At 35.0% G+C, this 17,925-nt stretch overlaps 2 protein-coding genes across 4 annotated transcripts; both read right to left on the reverse strand.

Annotated features, from left to right (window-relative positions):
* Nucleotides 1-1,338: 1,338 nt before the first annotated feature.
* LOC119980536 lies at nt 1,339-5,541 on the reverse strand. The gene is made up of 7 exons (XM_038823270.1): nt 5,097-5,541; nt 4,014-4,122; nt 2,789-2,948; nt 2,356-2,504; nt 2,102-2,253; nt 1,757-1,871; nt 1,339-1,656 (listed from the first exon to the last, which is right to left on the reverse strand). The coding sequence occupies exons 1-7, from the start codon at nt 5,480-5,482 to the stop codon at nt 1,519-1,521; spliced, it is 1,209 nt and encodes a 402-aa protein (XP_038679198.1). The 5' UTR covers nt 5,483-5,541; the 3' UTR covers nt 1,339-1,518.
* A 975-nt stretch (nt 5,542-6,516) lies between these two features.
* On the reverse strand, nt 6,517-9,346 carry LOC119980436 (APETALA2-like protein 1). 3 transcript variants are annotated; one of them, XM_038823134.1, is made up of 10 exons: nt 8,640-9,344; nt 8,513-8,538; nt 8,270-8,300; nt 8,089-8,176; nt 7,861-8,006; nt 7,631-7,675; nt 7,441-7,544; nt 7,223-7,353; nt 7,002-7,118; nt 6,517-6,914 (listed from the first exon to the last, which is right to left on the reverse strand). In XM_038823134.1, exons 1-10 carry the CDS (start codon nt 9,077-9,079, stop codon nt 6,732-6,734), a joined length of 1,311 nt encoding a protein of 436 aa, XP_038679062.1. In that variant the 5' UTR covers nt 9,080-9,344; the 3' UTR covers nt 6,517-6,731. The 3 variants fall into 3 exon arrangements, with proteins under 3 accessions (XP_038679062.1, XP_038679063.1, XP_038679064.1); XM_038823136.1 differs by having other exon boundaries at nt 6,772-6,919; nt 8,640-9,346; XM_038823135.1 differs by lacking the exon at nt 7,631-7,675 and having other exon boundaries at nt 8,640-9,340.
* Nucleotides 9,347-17,925: the final 8,579 nt, after the last annotated feature.

Below are 17,925 nucleotides of genomic sequence, written 5' to 3' on the forward strand. Positions count from 1 at the left end.
TAAGTATTTATTAATCTCCGTTGAGAGTGAAAGTAATTATTTGCTTTTATAGCTACTTTCCGCTTTAAATTTAGGATCGCATGAATAATTTTCATTGATTATTTAGAAAGTAAAGTGTTTAGTAGGTGTTTTCTATGATGATACGAACATGCTTTTTAACGGGAGACTTGGCCCCTGTGAAATCATATAAAATTCGTTGTATGTATTGGATAAAATGTAGCAGCACTGAATCTGGAAACATGCACTACTTATTGCCGCTATTACAATCCTCTTCCCTGGTGACATGGTTTATTTTTTTTATTTTTTTTATCAATGACGTTCTCATATGAGTGATGATGTGTGTGACTCACTGCCTCTTGAGTGAATATGACATGCATATATAGATTTCCATAGCCCATAGAAATTGATTGATTGCCATTTCTTTTGTGAAGAATTTTGTCTCATAATCTCACGTATTCATGTATGCTGCATACTTAAGCGAAGATTTGCAAATGCTCCCACCGAGTGCAGCAGCCGAGGTCGTTGGCTTGAAAATGCGGGGCTTGTTACGCGTAGCACATATCGCCTAGATAAGAAAATTTGGTGCAGAATATAAGTGAAGCCAAACTTTCAATGGGACCAAACTCCCTAATTTATGCTCCGTTTTGTTTCACGTAAAATAGAATCTTGAAAAATGATACTTATATTTTTCAGCGTTTGTTTAATGGAAATCGATAAAATCAAGGAAGAGCAACTAAAATTTTTTTCATGAAAAAATCACTCTAAACTAAGGAAAATAACATCCCATTTTAGAGAGGGTATGTCGTTTTCCAATCATCCTTCTCAGTTATATCCATCACTGCACATAACTGCAAAACCTTATGTGCTTATTAATTAATATGCATGATATTATATTTTTTGCTTATTGATCAAATTCTGGAGTTTTAATACATACCTTTGGAGTCTGTAACTTTGTATCCATGATGTTATGACAATTTGTTTGTTTCTTTTAAATTTATGTTTTCCATCAAACAAACACCGAAAAATATCAACAACTTTTTTGTTCAAACACTAGAAATTAATTGTTTTTTCTTGATAAATTTTCCCTTTTCCATGAAATGTTGGTTTTCCTTGAAAGATACGGATGGTTTTTCTCGAAACAAACGGAGTATTAAAACAAATGGTTTTCCTAAGCTTTGTGCATGTGCGCTGGAATGGCCAAGCCTGGATCCAGTAAAGACAAAGCCGTGCAAGCCTAGCCAAAACTTTCAAAAGTGTCACAAGGATGGTTGGGCAGGCCCCTTACCATTTGATGTGGAGTTTCCATGAGAGAAACTCGTGCTCTAAATTCGGAATAGATTTGGTTTAAAATGTTCGTTAAAATAATTGGGAACTGTATCGTATCCACAGTAGAATTAACGATTCCAACATTTACATAAGCAGCTTCAGCAACCTATTATCTTTCTTCTTTACAAGGATAATATAAATCTATATGAGGAACCACTGCGTAGCAACTGAATGTCCCACAGGAAGATGGTGCTAAATAAGACTCCCCGACCTGTTGATAAGCTCGTACAGAGAGATAATGATCTCAACACTGATCAATACAATGATTAGCCATTCCAAAAAATCTGACTTCCTATTCTGAAGAATTTCCTGGAGGAATCGGATGTTGTGCTGACAAAAGGAAGATAATAAGATGTCAATACAGTATGTAGGAGATTCCGCGATACTACAGTAGCAAGAGATGAACCGATTTTAGAAACAAAGAGACTACCTCCACAAACTTCAACTTAAAATCGAGACTTGCAAATCGCTGTTGTAGTTCGAATTCGTCTCTGAGATATTCCCATATCTGAGCATATTTTGCATTCTTCCAGGCAATGTCAGATCTGTCAATCCAACAGAATTTTAATAAGATATACTATACCTTGCAAATCAAGCCGTATAACCTTCAGAGCGCTAAAGAGAGAGAAGATTCGCAGTAAGAATTTTGAAAATTTGAGATTTAGAAATCAGAGAGTAAATCAATTTGTTCACAATCCACGCCAGAGAAACAACTACTTAACAGCTAAATATGGCATGAAAAACAACTCCTATGACACGAGCATAAAACCATTACCTCTCAAAAAGTCCAAGCTTAAGAATCACATCAGCAAGGTTAGAATTTGCCTTTCCCACAATCTGAAAAAGTTTTTTCTTATCCATCGTAAATGTTCCCGTTTTTTCCATGCCGCGATTTATATCAGTGAATTCTGCAACCATTCCATCAACCTACATCGCAAATTTTAGTGGGGTAAAAAAATCTGATTATTATAAGAAAAATGGGAGAAGTTCCCACAACCTAGACACGTCCAAGAAGATAAAAGAACATACCTGCCGCACATAGTAGTCAAGAGCAATACTTTGACCAAGAACACTACCAATGGTTCGAATGCCATCAATATTCAAGAATTGCAACATAATATAGTCCAACCCGCCTTGCATCCACGTTCGTGAAGTAGGCTTCTCTCTCACCTCATATTCTGTAGGTTCATTGGAAATTATAGATCACATAAACTGAAAATCTTAAAGCATTCTATCTCATCAAATCTCAATGGCTGGAATTATAAATCCAAAGGGTGAGCAGGCCCTAAGTCAATGGTCCAAAAGCATCATATGAACTCCGTAACTTATGATATGATAATAATATATTATTGAATTTGAAAAAAAAATCGGGATGGGTAGCAGGAAAGCCCAAAGGCTATTCTCAACTTTCTCAGGGAAAATTTAGTTTAATAATAATATATCATTGCAACTAAAATCTCACCATCCTTTCTCATCTCAGGGAGTAATCCAGATGAATGTTTTTGGACAATTTTTAAGAACCCGTCAACCTGATGCTCCTTGACATTAAACAAGACAATGGAGCCATACTGAAAAACAACAATGTAGGAGCAATCACTTCCACTTAAGCATGGACCTGAACCCTGTTAGAAAAGAATTCAGACATTTCCATGAGTAAAAATATTTGTTCCAAGGTATCATCGAAAGGAAATTCCACAGAATGTTAACCAAAAGAAAATCCTAAAAAATATGGTCCTGTACAAATTGAACTTCAGGGGAATGGTTTCATTACTTTGCGCCAAAAAAAAAAACTTAAAAAGGAAGCACTAAGACAATATTTTACTATATATGACTGAGAAAGTGTGGAAACAGGACGTAGCTTCTGGAATGCAAAAGACTGTGAAAGAACAAACACCAAGTATGCATGCTAACCAAGTAGTGTAATTTTTTCTTTCTATTTTTTTAATGCTAAACGAAGTGGGGTCTGGTAAGGAACTAGAAGCCCACCCAAATTCAGAACAATCCCCATCTATCAAAACTAAACAAATGCTCATCTTTACAACAAACATGTATACACTTCACTTGAAGCCTTCAGATAAAGAAAGTGTGGCCGGACTCTGTAAAGAAATCTAATTTACATATATTCTTCTCAATTTCTCATTTGCCCTCAAATCCACAGAGGATGAGATCTTCTTGGAAGCCCACAAAGGATATTATCTTCACAGTAAATACTTATTACAAGCTGCTACTTGAGCAGAATTTCCATTTTGGCAGTGCTCTTTTCTCTGAAATCTCTATTAAAACGCTAAAGCCACCCCTATGGTATTTTTTTATCCACTGGAAAGTGATATGAGGCTGGATAATTTACAAAGAAGAGAAAACCATGTTGCTAATAGATGCGGCCTTAGCAAAGAAAATCAGGAATCAATAAACCACCAGCTTCATCACTGAGAGGATAGAAAGTCAAAAGCAGACCGAGTATTCTATAATGCAATTCCAATTGACACTTGTGATTTATCAGATATGTAAAACACAACTTTTTGTGGACATATATATTTTGGGGGTAAACAGCATATCAAATGTAAGCCATCAAGTCCATTTATAATTTCTTCTTTGCTAAACGTACTACAATGCATTTAATAAATTTTTATAAATGAACAAAGAAAAAAAATATAACCTTAACCCTCGTGCAAGAGAAATGAACTTACCATGGATGGTGAAAGATCGCCAAACTTTAGAATGACATAATTTGTCATTCGTGATGTGGGTGGAATAAAGTTGGGTTTGTTCTGCTCCACTAGGCTTTTCAAATCCACACTACATACAGAGAATACAAAAATTCAGTTATCAGCCTATTCAATTGTAAATACATACGGTCTTCTATTTAAAATGACATATGTATTCACAGCTGACTGCATTGTTTCTTGTAATTTCCTGTTTTCGAGAAACCAAGAGGTATTTTGAAGCTAGTGCCATTACAAAGAATAGCACATGTGAGACTAGCAAACACAACATTTTACTCAAATGTTCACTATTCGGCACCATGATGCTTACAGAGTAAATATAAGGTGACCAAATAATAAAGGGATATTTTGTTCATAAAATACACAAGTAGGATTAGAATCATGAATCATCTCCAAAGAATGGGTTAGTATTTGAAAGGCATCCCAAAAGAAGAATTGATATTTTGATTGGGTAAATCAATATAAAATTTTCTCCAAGTCTTCTCCAATGACCAAATGCAACAGAGTGTCAAAATCATAAATTGGACTTGAATGAACCTAGATCATATAGTTTTGAACAAATTCTTTTCAAGTAATCTTACATCTCACAAAAAAATTTAACATGGGTAATGTTAGTTCGGAAATTCTGTCGCATTTTTATCCCTTTTAGCCCTGCTCCAAATATAACCACATCATTTTATTGTTTAAAACATGAAGATATAACAACTCATCCTTCTCCTTCCCACACACGAGAAAAAGTCATTTAGATTTCTCTTCTCCTTTACTTGAAATATCCAAACAGGAGACAGAAATAAGAAAATTTTTCATCTTGTTCCATCTAATCTCATCCCCTTGTCTCCTCTCCTCTCCCTTCAGACTTGCAGACATTGCATAAAGCATTCTTCTTTGTTTTAGGGTCTTAGAAAAGCACTTCCCAAACTGAATTTCGTATCAATTTTTCTTCTTTGTTTATAAGAACGAAATAAGTAATTTAAATCAGAACGAAAACAAAACCCCAAATAATTTTTTAAAAAAAAACAGCAAAACCAGAGAAAGACCATAAAAAACCTGGTGGAGAAAAAGTAAGCCCGGACAGGAATCGATTGCCTGGTGTCTTCCTCCACACTACCATCATCACCGTCATAAACGACCTCAGAGCACGAGACCGGCTCCGTCCAATCCAACGCGTGCGGCAGCTGTTGCTCCGCTGCCAACGAAGACAATGGGGAGACGCACCTCGCAACGAACAAACCGACATTCGGTTTCAATTTTTGCTGGATCTCATTAAGACTATGAATGGGAGAGCTCCGAGCAGAAGTTACGGAAGTAGAGAAAGAGGAGAAGGGGCGCAATCGTGGAGATGGCTTGAAGAGGAGAACGAGATAAGAAGGGTTTCGGGGGTTGGAATGGTAGAGGATTGTACGGACGGGAGTAAGCAATCGAATGCTCTTCATGTTGGCGTCTATGGTGGTGCACCACACTTCGCTCGCTGAAGTAGGTTTTTGGGTTTTGTGAGTTGCAGAGGAGTCCCGGACCCCCGGTGAATTTCGGATATGGTGTTCGGATTCCGGGTTGGGTTATTGGGTCGGTTTGTTATTTTTATTTTTTGTTGAGATAGTAACGTCCAAAAATTAATGTGGATCAAAATAAGTTTAAATTTTCACTTTCTTCAGCTAACCAGATTTAAGGAATGTATTAAATCTATAATCATATATTACATTGAATACCGGGTTAGCCGAGTTGGTTAGTGATATTCTATGAAACTCATGGATCTTAAGTTCGAAATTTCTCGCTAATACTTTGGGGTCTCACATGATCCAAAGGTTTACGTAGCCATGATGAGTCCAAAATGTTTTGTCTTGGAGAGAACCGCAGCCATGATGAATCCAAAACGTCCTGCCTTGGAGGGAACCATAACGTAGAAATTTATATTGGTTACCTTATTTGTCTTGACAAAAGAGATAAACAAATCTCTCAACGAATATCACAAAGGCCCACAAATATCTGTTGAGTAATGATAATCAAACCCTAAAATTCCCACCCTCATCAATAATAACTTTCTTTTTTTGGATATTGAAATCCAAAACCTCACCTTGCACATGCACTTGCACATTCTTCATCTGGTCTAATTTGGAGACCATCTGAACCACATGAAAGTTGTACACTGTGAATGCAACAATTGGGCACATAAAAGTTGACCAAACAAAACCAAGAATCAAACTAGGAACACTTCAAACGGACATCATTCCAGGTCCTACCCCATCCCATCCCGTCCCACCCTTTTTATATTCATAGATTTCAAGACCGATCATTATGGTGTTAAAGACATCAATACCCTTGTAAAGCACAAAGAAGGGATTGGATCCCATCCCTTCTTTTTTGGGTGGAATCTGTAAAATTCTCCTTCAAATATGTTGACTTGGTACTGCAACTGGCTTTATTGTAGTTAATGTGTACTTGACCTTAAACTCATCCAAAAAAAATAATTGGCATGCAACAACACACTCAAATCTCCAACTGTGTTACCATATATGCTTTACAAGTGACAAATTGTACATCCAAACAAATAACACAAAAATCCCTACGCACTAAGCATCACATTGCATCTCAACATTGTTGATTTCAGCTTCTACAATTGTAGAGCTGAGAGGTACAGATTGGAAGGTACATATTATTGTCGACAGACAGAGCGGTTATGTAGATTCAGCGAAAGGGTCGCCATGGAGGCAGTGATTGCTGAGTAATTGTCGAAGAAGTAGAGAATCCTGATGATGCTGCAATCTTAGTGCACTGTGGGACTAAACTCACACTGTTTTTGCTCTGCATTTGCATTTCCAGGTCCAAGATGCTCGGGGAAGAAACCGCGTCACCCTTCGCCTCTATCGCCTTCCCTAACACAAAACATAGTAAAAGTTGGAATCAGCAATTCAATTGCAAGTTAACTAAGTAGTTTGTTGATGAACCTAAAAGTACCCGGTAGTTTGTTGATGAAGCAGGATATATGCTAGGCCACATGGGATGATGCATAGATGCTGCTATCCAAGCATGGGATTGTTCCCCATTCTTGGCTACAAAAGCAGAATTCCCAACCTGTAAAAGGCACAAGATAAGAAATAATCAATTATCAGAAGCCGTAAAAAGAGAATCCGAAAGGAGAGCAAGGATGGATACTAAACACATGGATAGAACACTACCATTCCTTTCTGTTTCTTGTGCATTTCACCGGCATTACACCGAAAATCGAAACCCTTCACGTTGTCAATCCCCGTCGAACAATTTTCCGACCCCGATATCCTTAGGCTCAGATCAAGATCATCACCAAGGCCTGTATCAGCATGATTCGGAAGTTAATTGTGCACGATTATAACATTATGCAGAAGCAACTATAACAGGCATCAGAATCGTATGATACCTCGATTATCCATGTCTACTGGTATCTCCGTTGTGTACGTTCTAGGCTCGAAATTGGTCACAGCTTCCCTTCCATTACATTGGATAGCAGCCTTGTCATAGGCCCTGAAATTCAAAACCAAAAAATGCACAACTTTGTTCAATCAAACCATTTTAAACTTCACTAACATATTCATGATCGTAATTAGGACCTCGCAGCATCTACTTCGCTGTCGAACAGCCCAAGATAAACATACCTGCGAGAAATCATCGATAACTTGGTAACCAAAAAAAGGCATTCTTGCAGTGTTTTCATCGTAATTAGACTAATTTTCATTATTGAACTCATTGAAACTAAACTTTTGAGGAAACTTATTGCGATATACAGTCTGATTTAGAAACTAAAAAATGTATGTAGTTTTCAGTTTAATTGGATTCTCACTTCTTGCCAAGGTATTGTCCCATTCTAGCTTCCCATCGTCCGCATTTATGCAGTGTCACACCTCTATATTTTGAGCTTCCCCGAGCGAAGCCGTTGCTTTGTCGACGAAGAACTTGCACAAATTCTTCTTTGCTTAGATTCCTCATCTGCAGATCAACTTAGTTAGAGTCAACAATTGCAATCCAGTGGAACAAAAAACCAAAAAATACACTAATTAATCGGCAGTACCTGCTTCATTTCTTCATCATAATCACTCAAAGTGAAATTGATATCAGCATCAACTCCCCTGAACCTAATTGCAGCCCTATCGTATGCCCTAAAATTACAAGAATCAAAGAAATTAAGGACAAAAAAATCCACTAAAACCACTCGATCTCAAACACCCATGACAGGATTCTTTTTTTCTAACCTTGCAGCAGCATGAGCAGTGTCAAACCCACCTGAAAAACATAAAATTTGACCACAAAAAGAAGGAAGGAAATCAACAATAGATCTTGAAATTCCACATAATTCACAGAAGTAAGCTTGAAAAACATCAAAATCATCATCGTCTTCAAAGTCTTTATCCCAAAAATTTGGGGGTCCGTTATAGTTTGGAGTCGGTTATATGAGCTTATGAGAACATCAATGGAACCAAAATCAAAATACTTACCCAAATACACTTGCTTCCCACAATCCCTGCATACACCAAATCAGAAAACAAAACAATTATCATCACCCATTCACATAAATTTACAGAAAAACTGATTTCTGTATATGTTTTTGAAATGAATTCTCACCATATGTGTGATTCCCATCGTCCCGTTCGCCGGTAAAACGTGACTCCTCTGTACTGTGAGCTCCTAGACTTGGGTCCGCGCCTACTTTTCTTCACTGGCTGCTGTTGTTGCTGAAGAGTTATCATCTCCGTATCTCCGCGGAACTCCACGGACGATAAATTAAGCCATTGAGGCCTTACAGAGGAAGATTTCAACTCTGATTTGAACCCAAAGTCAGTTTCTTTTTCATCACCGGTGGTGGTGGAGCCATGGTGGTTGTTCTGTTTCAAGATGTCAAAAATGAAAACAGAAGCAGTGTTGTTGTTGGATGAGTCTTCATCACCAACATTGACAATGGAAGAATTAGAAGTCTCTGCAGAGTCTTCTTCCATCTGGGTTCTTCTCGAACAAGATGATTCAGTAGTACTGGAGAGAATATCAAGATTAAGATCCAACAACATAGCTTCAAATCCTCAATCTGGGTTCGTAAAATTCTCAAAACAGCATCCAACTATATCTATATATGAAGAAGAAGAGATTGTTTTGAAGTGTAACTGATGGGGATGAAAGAAAAGGTCAGAGAAGGTGCATTTAGAAGAGAAAGGAAGGGTCTGTGGTGTCAGGTTATATGGACAAATGGAGAGAGAATTGGCCTGCAAAAGGTTGAAATACAAGACAGATGGAGAGAGAGAGAGAGTTTGAGTAGTTTTTTTCTTTGATCAGGAGGTTCGGTTGGGTTTTCTGTATATGTGAAGTTACTGGCGACTTACCAAAAAGAGATGTGAACGTGTTAACTGTGTAGGTAGCACTCTTCACACTTGCCCCCACACTTTTTTTAATAGCTGTTAATTCTGTACAGCAATCCTATCCCTATGCCTATTGTAAAACTTACTTTAAATGGTGTTATTTATGCTCAGCCAACAAAAATGTATGTAATTTTATGTTTTGTTGATGTGATTGTATTGGAAGATGTGTTTTATTGATGTGGTTCTATTGAAAGACGTATTTTACTGATGTGGTTGTATTGAGATTTTGTGTTTTGATGTAGTTTTGTTGTGGACAACATGGAGGCATGAGATTTTGTTGGCATCCATATTGGGTGGGAAGGAATAATGTATAGAAATTTGTGTTTTGCTTATGTGGCTATATTGGGATACGTGTGTTGCTGATTTGACTGTATTGAGAGACGTGTTTGGCTTGACTTTTGGTATAATAGAGGTGAGATCCAATATTGATTTTTGTTGGACCATTAAACTTGCACCATTGAAAGTGCTTATTGTTGGGTTAATATAACATGTGATCACCAACAAGATTTGCCATGTTTTATTGTGGGCATTGACAGTGAAACTTTCCAACTCAATCACTTAAAGTCAAGTTTGTGTCAATTTGGTTACTCGAACAGAACTTACCCATTTCGATCAATCAACCCGCTGATATGACTGATTTATTGCACTTACTTGTTTGAATGATCGAATTAGATGGTGATGAATTATTGTTTAGTTAGAAGATTTATTTATTAATTATCCATGAGAACTTGTATACATTTCCCTTCTGTACATTAGACCGAACTCTTGAGTTTGTGCAATAACCAGCAAATCACGCATTTGAGGTAAATATGTAGAAATTTAATGCACATACTTTGAGTTTATACTAATTGATTTAAAATATTAAAAGGTTATCTCTTATATATAGAGTCTTCATAAAAATTCAAAATTTTGGTAAAACATAAGCTTAAGCTCAAAAAGTGCGCTAAACCTTGTAATTACTATAAGCTTCTTACATTATATTTTATAAAAGAAAAACCTTATTTTCCAACCTATATGTAGAATGTCATAATGTTGACTTTAACAATTTCAACAAATTTAATAGATGACGATGAAGTCGCTATAACTAGTATGATCTATTTATTATTCCTTTCGTGTTTGTATACATTTTAAAAGTGAAATTAAGGTAGAATTAATAAAGCAATATATATATATATATAGAAAGTCTCTTATCCTATGCTCATTTAAAATACACCTCACTTTTTAAGGGTGTGGATAAGTGAAAATAACAAGTGAGATCCACTGTTTTGCGTCACATGAGTTTCAAATCAATAGTGAAAATATAAACGCGCATAGATGAATTCCTCATATATATATATATATATTTATTTATCTAGTGCAAGTTGAGAGTTTTGATTCCTCGAACAACAGCATCAAATAAGTCCAAACATGGTGATTACTACTTTTAATTATAATTAATTTAAGATAATAAAAAGTAAAACAACACAAATATCATGTGGTTAATAAAAAAAGTTAAGCCATCTCTTCTTCTATTCAATAGATTATAGAATATCGATATGATTAAAGTTTCATTTGAGTGTAAACAATTAAGATATTTTTATTTTTCTCCTGTAAACAACAAAGTTTGTACTCTATTTTCCAATTTAATATATTTACTTAATGACTTTTTCATTCATTTTATAATATAAATTTTCCAACTTTAACGTAGGAAGCAATTAGGTTAATAGGATGATTTAGGCATGAATGATTGGCATTTAAATAATAATATTTGTCGATTTGTCGGCATAATACTACATACATATGTTGACTCACGAGCCATTATTAGGTTCATTACTTTCTGTGTTTGAAGCAACAAATACCTAATTCACTCACTCAAAACACAAATTAAAACTTCAACATCAATATTGGATTCACAATTCCTATAATTGTAACGTTTAGTTGGGCATGGGAAAGTTTCTAGCTCAATCAAGTTGGCTCGAGTTCAACCATGATTGAGTTCAAGTAGGGTTTTATGAGAATTATTATTTTCGATCCGTGTTAAAAATCAAACCCAAACATATTAAGGACATTATCCGCTTTGGGGTCTACACGAATTTATTTTTCGTGGGTTGTCATCATTGGTTAATAGGCCTAAGAAACACGTCATTGTGTAATAGGTGATATAGCTTTACTTATATACCATTCGGTTAAGTTATTTAATCTGATGTGAGATATTAGTATTGACGATCTCTGTTTGATATTTGTGACTAATCATGTTATTTGGTACTGAGTCTGGGTGTCGAGTTACCGATGCAATTGGTGGACGGATCGGTTCAAAGATTTGCCTTTTTATATTTTTTTTTTCATATTTTCTTATGCGTATGAAGAAGGAAATTATTTATAGAAAGGATAATGCTTGAGACCTTCAAAAAGTGACCCTCAAAATACCCTCATTTAATGTGGGAGTGTTAGATGTGAAGTAGACCCTACATGTGTGTTTTTAATCAATGGTTATTTTAATGTCACATAGATTTGAGGGACTTTTAGGGATCAAATTTTGGGGTATCTAGCATTGTCCTTATAGAAATTGGTTGGATGGTCCCATTCAACAAGGTATGGTCCTAGTTCAACCAATTTAGGCTTTTGTAGATATGAATTCATAACCAAAATTCATACTCATTCAACTAAAAAAAACAAAACGTAAGAGAGCAACCACACACTACTATCATGCCAAAACACGTCAGCTTCAACTTGACACTTGGCGGATGGTAATAGGTGGCAGACAATTGGACGGAGATTTTTCATATCATGAGCCTGATCTAAAATTGGACAACGTTGACCCAATGACTTTGCCATAAATGGCACTTTTCACAATGGTCCCCACCGTATCCTCTCTATTAAAATCGAACGGTTGAGGATTTATGATTGTTTCAAAACTGGACCCCACAAGACACAGATCAACGTGATTAACAGGGAATTGCCGGTATGTGAAGAGCATGTTAACAAAAAATCTCGTGGTACTTTCCTTAAACGGTTCTCTTGGGGGGTAAAAAGACGAAGAAACCGACAAACAATGAGTCTTAATACGGATTTGTCCTTTCCTTAAATTCACGACCGACGTGTTGCTTTTATGCTTTTTAGGGCAGAGAGTTTCTATTATACTGTCCACTCGTACCCAAAGAATTTGCACGTAAATGGTAATTTACTTCTCCTTTTTTAATTTTTATATTTTTTTAAGTGAAAATAAAATGAAGTAAAGATTTTATTTGGTCCCGAATATATTTACAATACACAAGAGGTTTTGTCAATACTCAATATCACGTGTTTGGTGAGGTATTTCCTTTTTCTAGAGAAGTGTATATCTCTTCATGTGTTTGACAAGACAAATGTTATCGTCATGTAGACGGTTACTTGGTCACTCACTCTCTCAAACTAAATAGGTTATGAATTCTAGTAATGGGAGATGTTGGATTATTTTTTAAAATAAAATCATGAGGGAAGGGTAGGAATGCCAGCAGAGAACCCCCAGAACGGACAATACCTAAATGTAAAAATACGCATCCCCAATTCTTGAGTCAATTTTCTCAATCATTATTCTTCGTTTGGACTCTTAATTTTTTTTTTTTATGAATGGATTCGTCTAACTATGAATCAATCAGTATTGATGCTTTTTTACATTGCATTTTGTCAGTAAATATTGTATAAGCTTATAAATGAATTATGCATACCTAAAAACATTTTTTTTTTCATAATATCATGTATTTGTTATGATATTCCACATACGTTTTTTTATGTACAAAAAAATTGGATGGTAAACCAAAAATAGTAAAATATATACCATTCTTGTCATTAAAGCTTTTAGCTTTGTGAAGATTTTTTTTGGCTTTTTATTATTTTATTAGACTAAGGAGACGTAGATATGTATATAACCACACAACACAGCCATCAAAGATAATTTATTTTATTGGAAGCAAGAAAGGCCATCTACCAATCATGTGGAGAGGAATAGAGCAACAATGAAGAGAGAGAGAAAGAGAAACCTTAATGGAGACAGGGATGTCACGTCACAAAACACTAATTATTAATCACAAGCACCAAACCAATCAATATCAAACCCAAAAATGGGTTGGTCCTGATGGACTAATCTAGGCCGTCTATTTCCTCATCTGGGAATAGAAATGAAAGGTGATTGGTTAAGGAAAGACAGAATCTATCATACACCTTTCATGCCCAATCTTCTTTACCTTAAAGATATCTCCTTTATTTTATTCTTTTATTTCCTGTTTTGGCTAATCACATTATTTAGTGTGTCCCCCCACCAATAATGGTCGTCTACATTGAATAAAGCTACTTCCCTAAAAGTTTGGACTTTTTTTTTGTGTGCGAGTGTTTTTTTTAAATTGAGAATCATAACATAAAAATTTATTCTTTGAATATGTCCGAAACTCGAGTCGTCAAAACTCATGACTCGACCACAATGGTATTTCAATAAAAATCGAATTCAGATTAATCTTTCAAATCCATACGATTTGAGTTCAAATAAAATCACCACTAGGCTATTTCATCAAAGTGGTTTCTAAAAAATGGATTACTATCACTAGCTAGGAGCCTAGCATACCTATAATGGAGGGGTTTCAACTAAATTTTCTATTCATAAAGGTTAATTTTTCTAGTAATAGTTTTAGAGAGACTTTGCCTAGGTTATTCTCACTTTTTTTCTAATATTGAATTCAATGTTTATTAATTTAGCGTGTGAGAGAATTTAACTCTCATTATTCTCTTAGGCATATGTAATCTTCCATTTGACATATGAAAAAAAATTTCAGCAATTGGTATCTCAATTATCCTAATTGTTGAATTAGACGTACATTATCTAAATGAATTTGTGAGATAACTGGAATACCAACTGTTGGGATCCCTATTATTACTATTTAGCATGCACTTAAAAATTTCTAGGCCCCTCATAAGGATAGGGGTATAAAGGAGTCTATGGTGTCGTGTTTCGAATATATTATTCGAGTTAGTTTGTCAAGAAAATTTTCGAGCTTGAGTTTGTTCGCAAGCTTTTTCGTAAAATAATTTTTTAGTCAGTTTGACAATTTTGCTTATTAATTTTCATTGATTTTCTATCAAACTCATTAATGCCATACATATATAATTACATACATCAATTATGAAAGTTTGACAATTTTGTTTATTAAATTTCATTGATTTTCTATCAAACTCATTTAATGTCATACGTATATCAATTATGAACCCTTGGTAAAGACTATGATGCTTGAAGCACAATTTAGCTTAATTTTTCATGATCATACAGTTAATCACTTCCATGAATTATATATTGATTCTCATGTAAGTATGCTCATAAAGTTTACGAGTCTCTAATCTCAATCGTTGGTAGATCCAACGACTGAGATTAAAGATTATTAAAAATTGTATAGTCACCCAGTTTGCAAAATATCCATTCGGATTCCGATCTTTCTCCCTGCTTGAATTTAGTAAAACACAAATTCATAAATTCAATTCGACTAATATCAACCAATATCTTGAAATTTTAAATGTGCTTAGTCAATTAAGGGTCCAAAAAATATTTCAAATCTCAATGAGGATGAAGCTTCTGTAGTCTGTTCCTCCCATCATTGACTAAATCCTATCATTGCCCTCTAAAGGAAGTCTAACAATCCATTATCAGTAATCAAATACAAAAGGAATATAAAATTAAAATCATAAATTATTATGAAAACAAATATAATATTAGATTGTTCAAATTAAATTACTGTTAAAATGGGTGAATGGTACTGGAGAAAAGTAGATAAGATATCAATGTGCGTGGGGTACGGTTGTCCTGGTAGGTTATCAATAATTTTTTTTTAGATTTTTTGACATAAATTTAACTGATAGATCGATCGATTATTGTCTGTTTTTCAATTATCAATTGGTTTTCTTTAAATAAATATGTAACTTTTAAAAAAAATAACCAATCGATCAATTCAATTATTATCGACACTCGAGATTATCTTTATGGTTATACATGAGATTTTGGACCAACTTATCACGTCTTGAAAAACTTCTATATATATTGTTTTGGGTGCGAGGGTTTCAACCATACTGGATGTAAAGGGGCAGATTTGTACGTGTTGTTATTATGGTTTTGGTTCTAAAAAAGAGCGTGTATGTGGTGTACATGTCGGCAAGGCAAGGGTAGTACGAGGTTTTAAAAAATAAAAGTAGTAACGTGGCCTCTTCTTGTCCTTTCGTACATAAGTCGTCGCTTCTGGTACAAACTTTTCGGCCAGAGATTTTACTAAATTTACAAAAATACCATTTCCTTCATATTCTACATGCGCCTTATTATGCTGTCAAATCGCCTACGTTTGTACTGACTTCATTCACTGTTTTTTTGGTGGCTCGTGAGATACAGATTGCAAGGAACATGTGCAAGCAAAAGCAAAAGCAAAAGTTGTGATTTAATTAATTTTTCTCGAGGAAAAAATATATATATATATATATATATTATTTCACATATTTTTATCATTCTAAAAATGAAAAAATGTTTTAAAAATATTGACAGAGTGTAAAAGAAAATTTTTAGTTAGTTGGAGAGAAACTTGATTTATGTACCGTATTTGACTCTGCTATAGTTTGTAAAAACAAAAATGATATCCAAACAAATTACTATTTCAGTTATTTTAATTGTTGAGTTGGACGCATATGATCCAAGTGAACCCACATTATGTAAACGAAATTATGTGCGTACAACTCTGTAATTGTGATAACTGAGATATCAACTAATGAGATCACTATCATTATTATAGATTTTGTAAATTTAAATATAAATAGGTTCCCTTATTAGATACTCTTTTTTGTGGCAAAATAAATCTTTGAGGAAGATCAAACTATGGGAGCTGGCCATGCCCAAGTTGTTACCTTAATCACAAGGGAGGGTGTGTCGAAGGTAGGGCTAGTGATTGGAGTGAAGTTTCACCCAAACTTCATAGGTCATGGATAGATCACCCAGGTTCGGATTCATAAGTAATGACATTTGTCCTATGAAGACTCGCTTTCACTATGACTCCAATGAATTCCCTTAACCAAGCCATTGTCTATAAGTCATTGGCTCATTCTTCAACCGGCATGCGATCTTCCCATTGCTTGGGAGCTTACCGTTTCATGTTCTGTTTCACTCTCTCGATGGTGTTCTTAATTTTCACCGTTTTCTCAGGTACTACTTCGCTAACAGTCACCCATGCATGAGTATTCACCCTTACAAGGTGGTCTTTGCTGATTCACACGTGATTCATGTGCCCGTGCTATTCGGGTCATTATAAACAAATGAAATAATAAAAATAAAATAATTCAATTAGAACTGTATTACGTTAAATAGACAAATACCTGCGGAGCGGTGATCCCAAATAATTTTTTCCCGACAAAAGTCGATGGTAAGTTCAACAATCCTGACTAAAAAACATATGAATAGAAAAGGAAAGAAGATATTGGAGTCAGCTTTTTTTTTTTGGGTACTCTTTTGTGATGCAAAACGTGTATTAAACTGTACTTAACAACAAGTCAACAAGAAAAAAAGAAATATTGTAATGCATATGTATTCCTCGATTTCTCCCTCTAGAATGAGAGTGTTTGCGTATGATTGCACCACTTGGGTTATAGTCGAATAATGAATAACTATAGAGATAAATTGTATGGATTCGGAAGGTTATAAACATGGTTTTGAAAACCGGACCGGACCGGCCGGTCGGACCGGTCCAACCGGTGACCGGCCACTTGTCCGGTCCGGTTGAGGTGTCAGAACCGGTAATTGATGAACCGGGATATTTCCGGTTGAACCGGCCGATTCTTCGGTTGAACCGGTCAGAACCGGGCCGGTTTTGACCGGTTCGGTCATTTATTAAAGTTAATAAAATATTTTTGAAATTTTGTTATTTGTAGGGTTTGAACTCATGACCTTTTGTTCATTAAAGGAAGCTTTAACCACTAGGCTATGAGATTTTCTTTGTTTAAAATGGTACTTTATTTGAATATATTGTATTTTTATGAAGTTTTCTTACATATTATATGCATATAATATAAATATATATATAAATAATTCATTACATTAAAACCGGTTCGAACCCGATTTGAACCCCGGTTGAACCTTTGAACCGTGAACCGAAGACTTTTCCGGTTTGATGACCGGTCCGGTTTTAAGAACCTTGGTTATAAATTCGATTCTCGTTGAGAGCAAAACCTTTGTGGCCTTGCGAAGAGTTTTGACCCAATTTTTATTATTGTCAAGTGAAAAATTTTTATACGCACGGGTCTAATAGTCAGAGTTTAGGCATATATCAAATGTTTAAATAAAAAAAAAACTTGTATTGTATCATCCTAAGTTACAATTTTTTTTTGCGTACGATCGTTGCTGAATAAAACTTAAGAAACAATCACAAGGCCTAAAATATAGAATAATGTTCTATTAAAGATAAACATGCATATGGAGAACCCAATTCCCAATAATAAACCTTGTTTCCTGCCTTTTTGTCTTTCTAAAA

Source organism: Tripterygium wilfordii, chromosome 16 (genome assembly GCF_013401445.1).
Source record: "Tripterygium wilfordii isolate XIE 37 chromosome 16, ASM1340144v1, whole genome shotgun sequence".
In the NCBI taxonomy this organism is placed as follows: Eukaryota; Viridiplantae; Streptophyta; class Magnoliopsida; order Celastrales; family Celastraceae; genus Tripterygium; species Tripterygium wilfordii.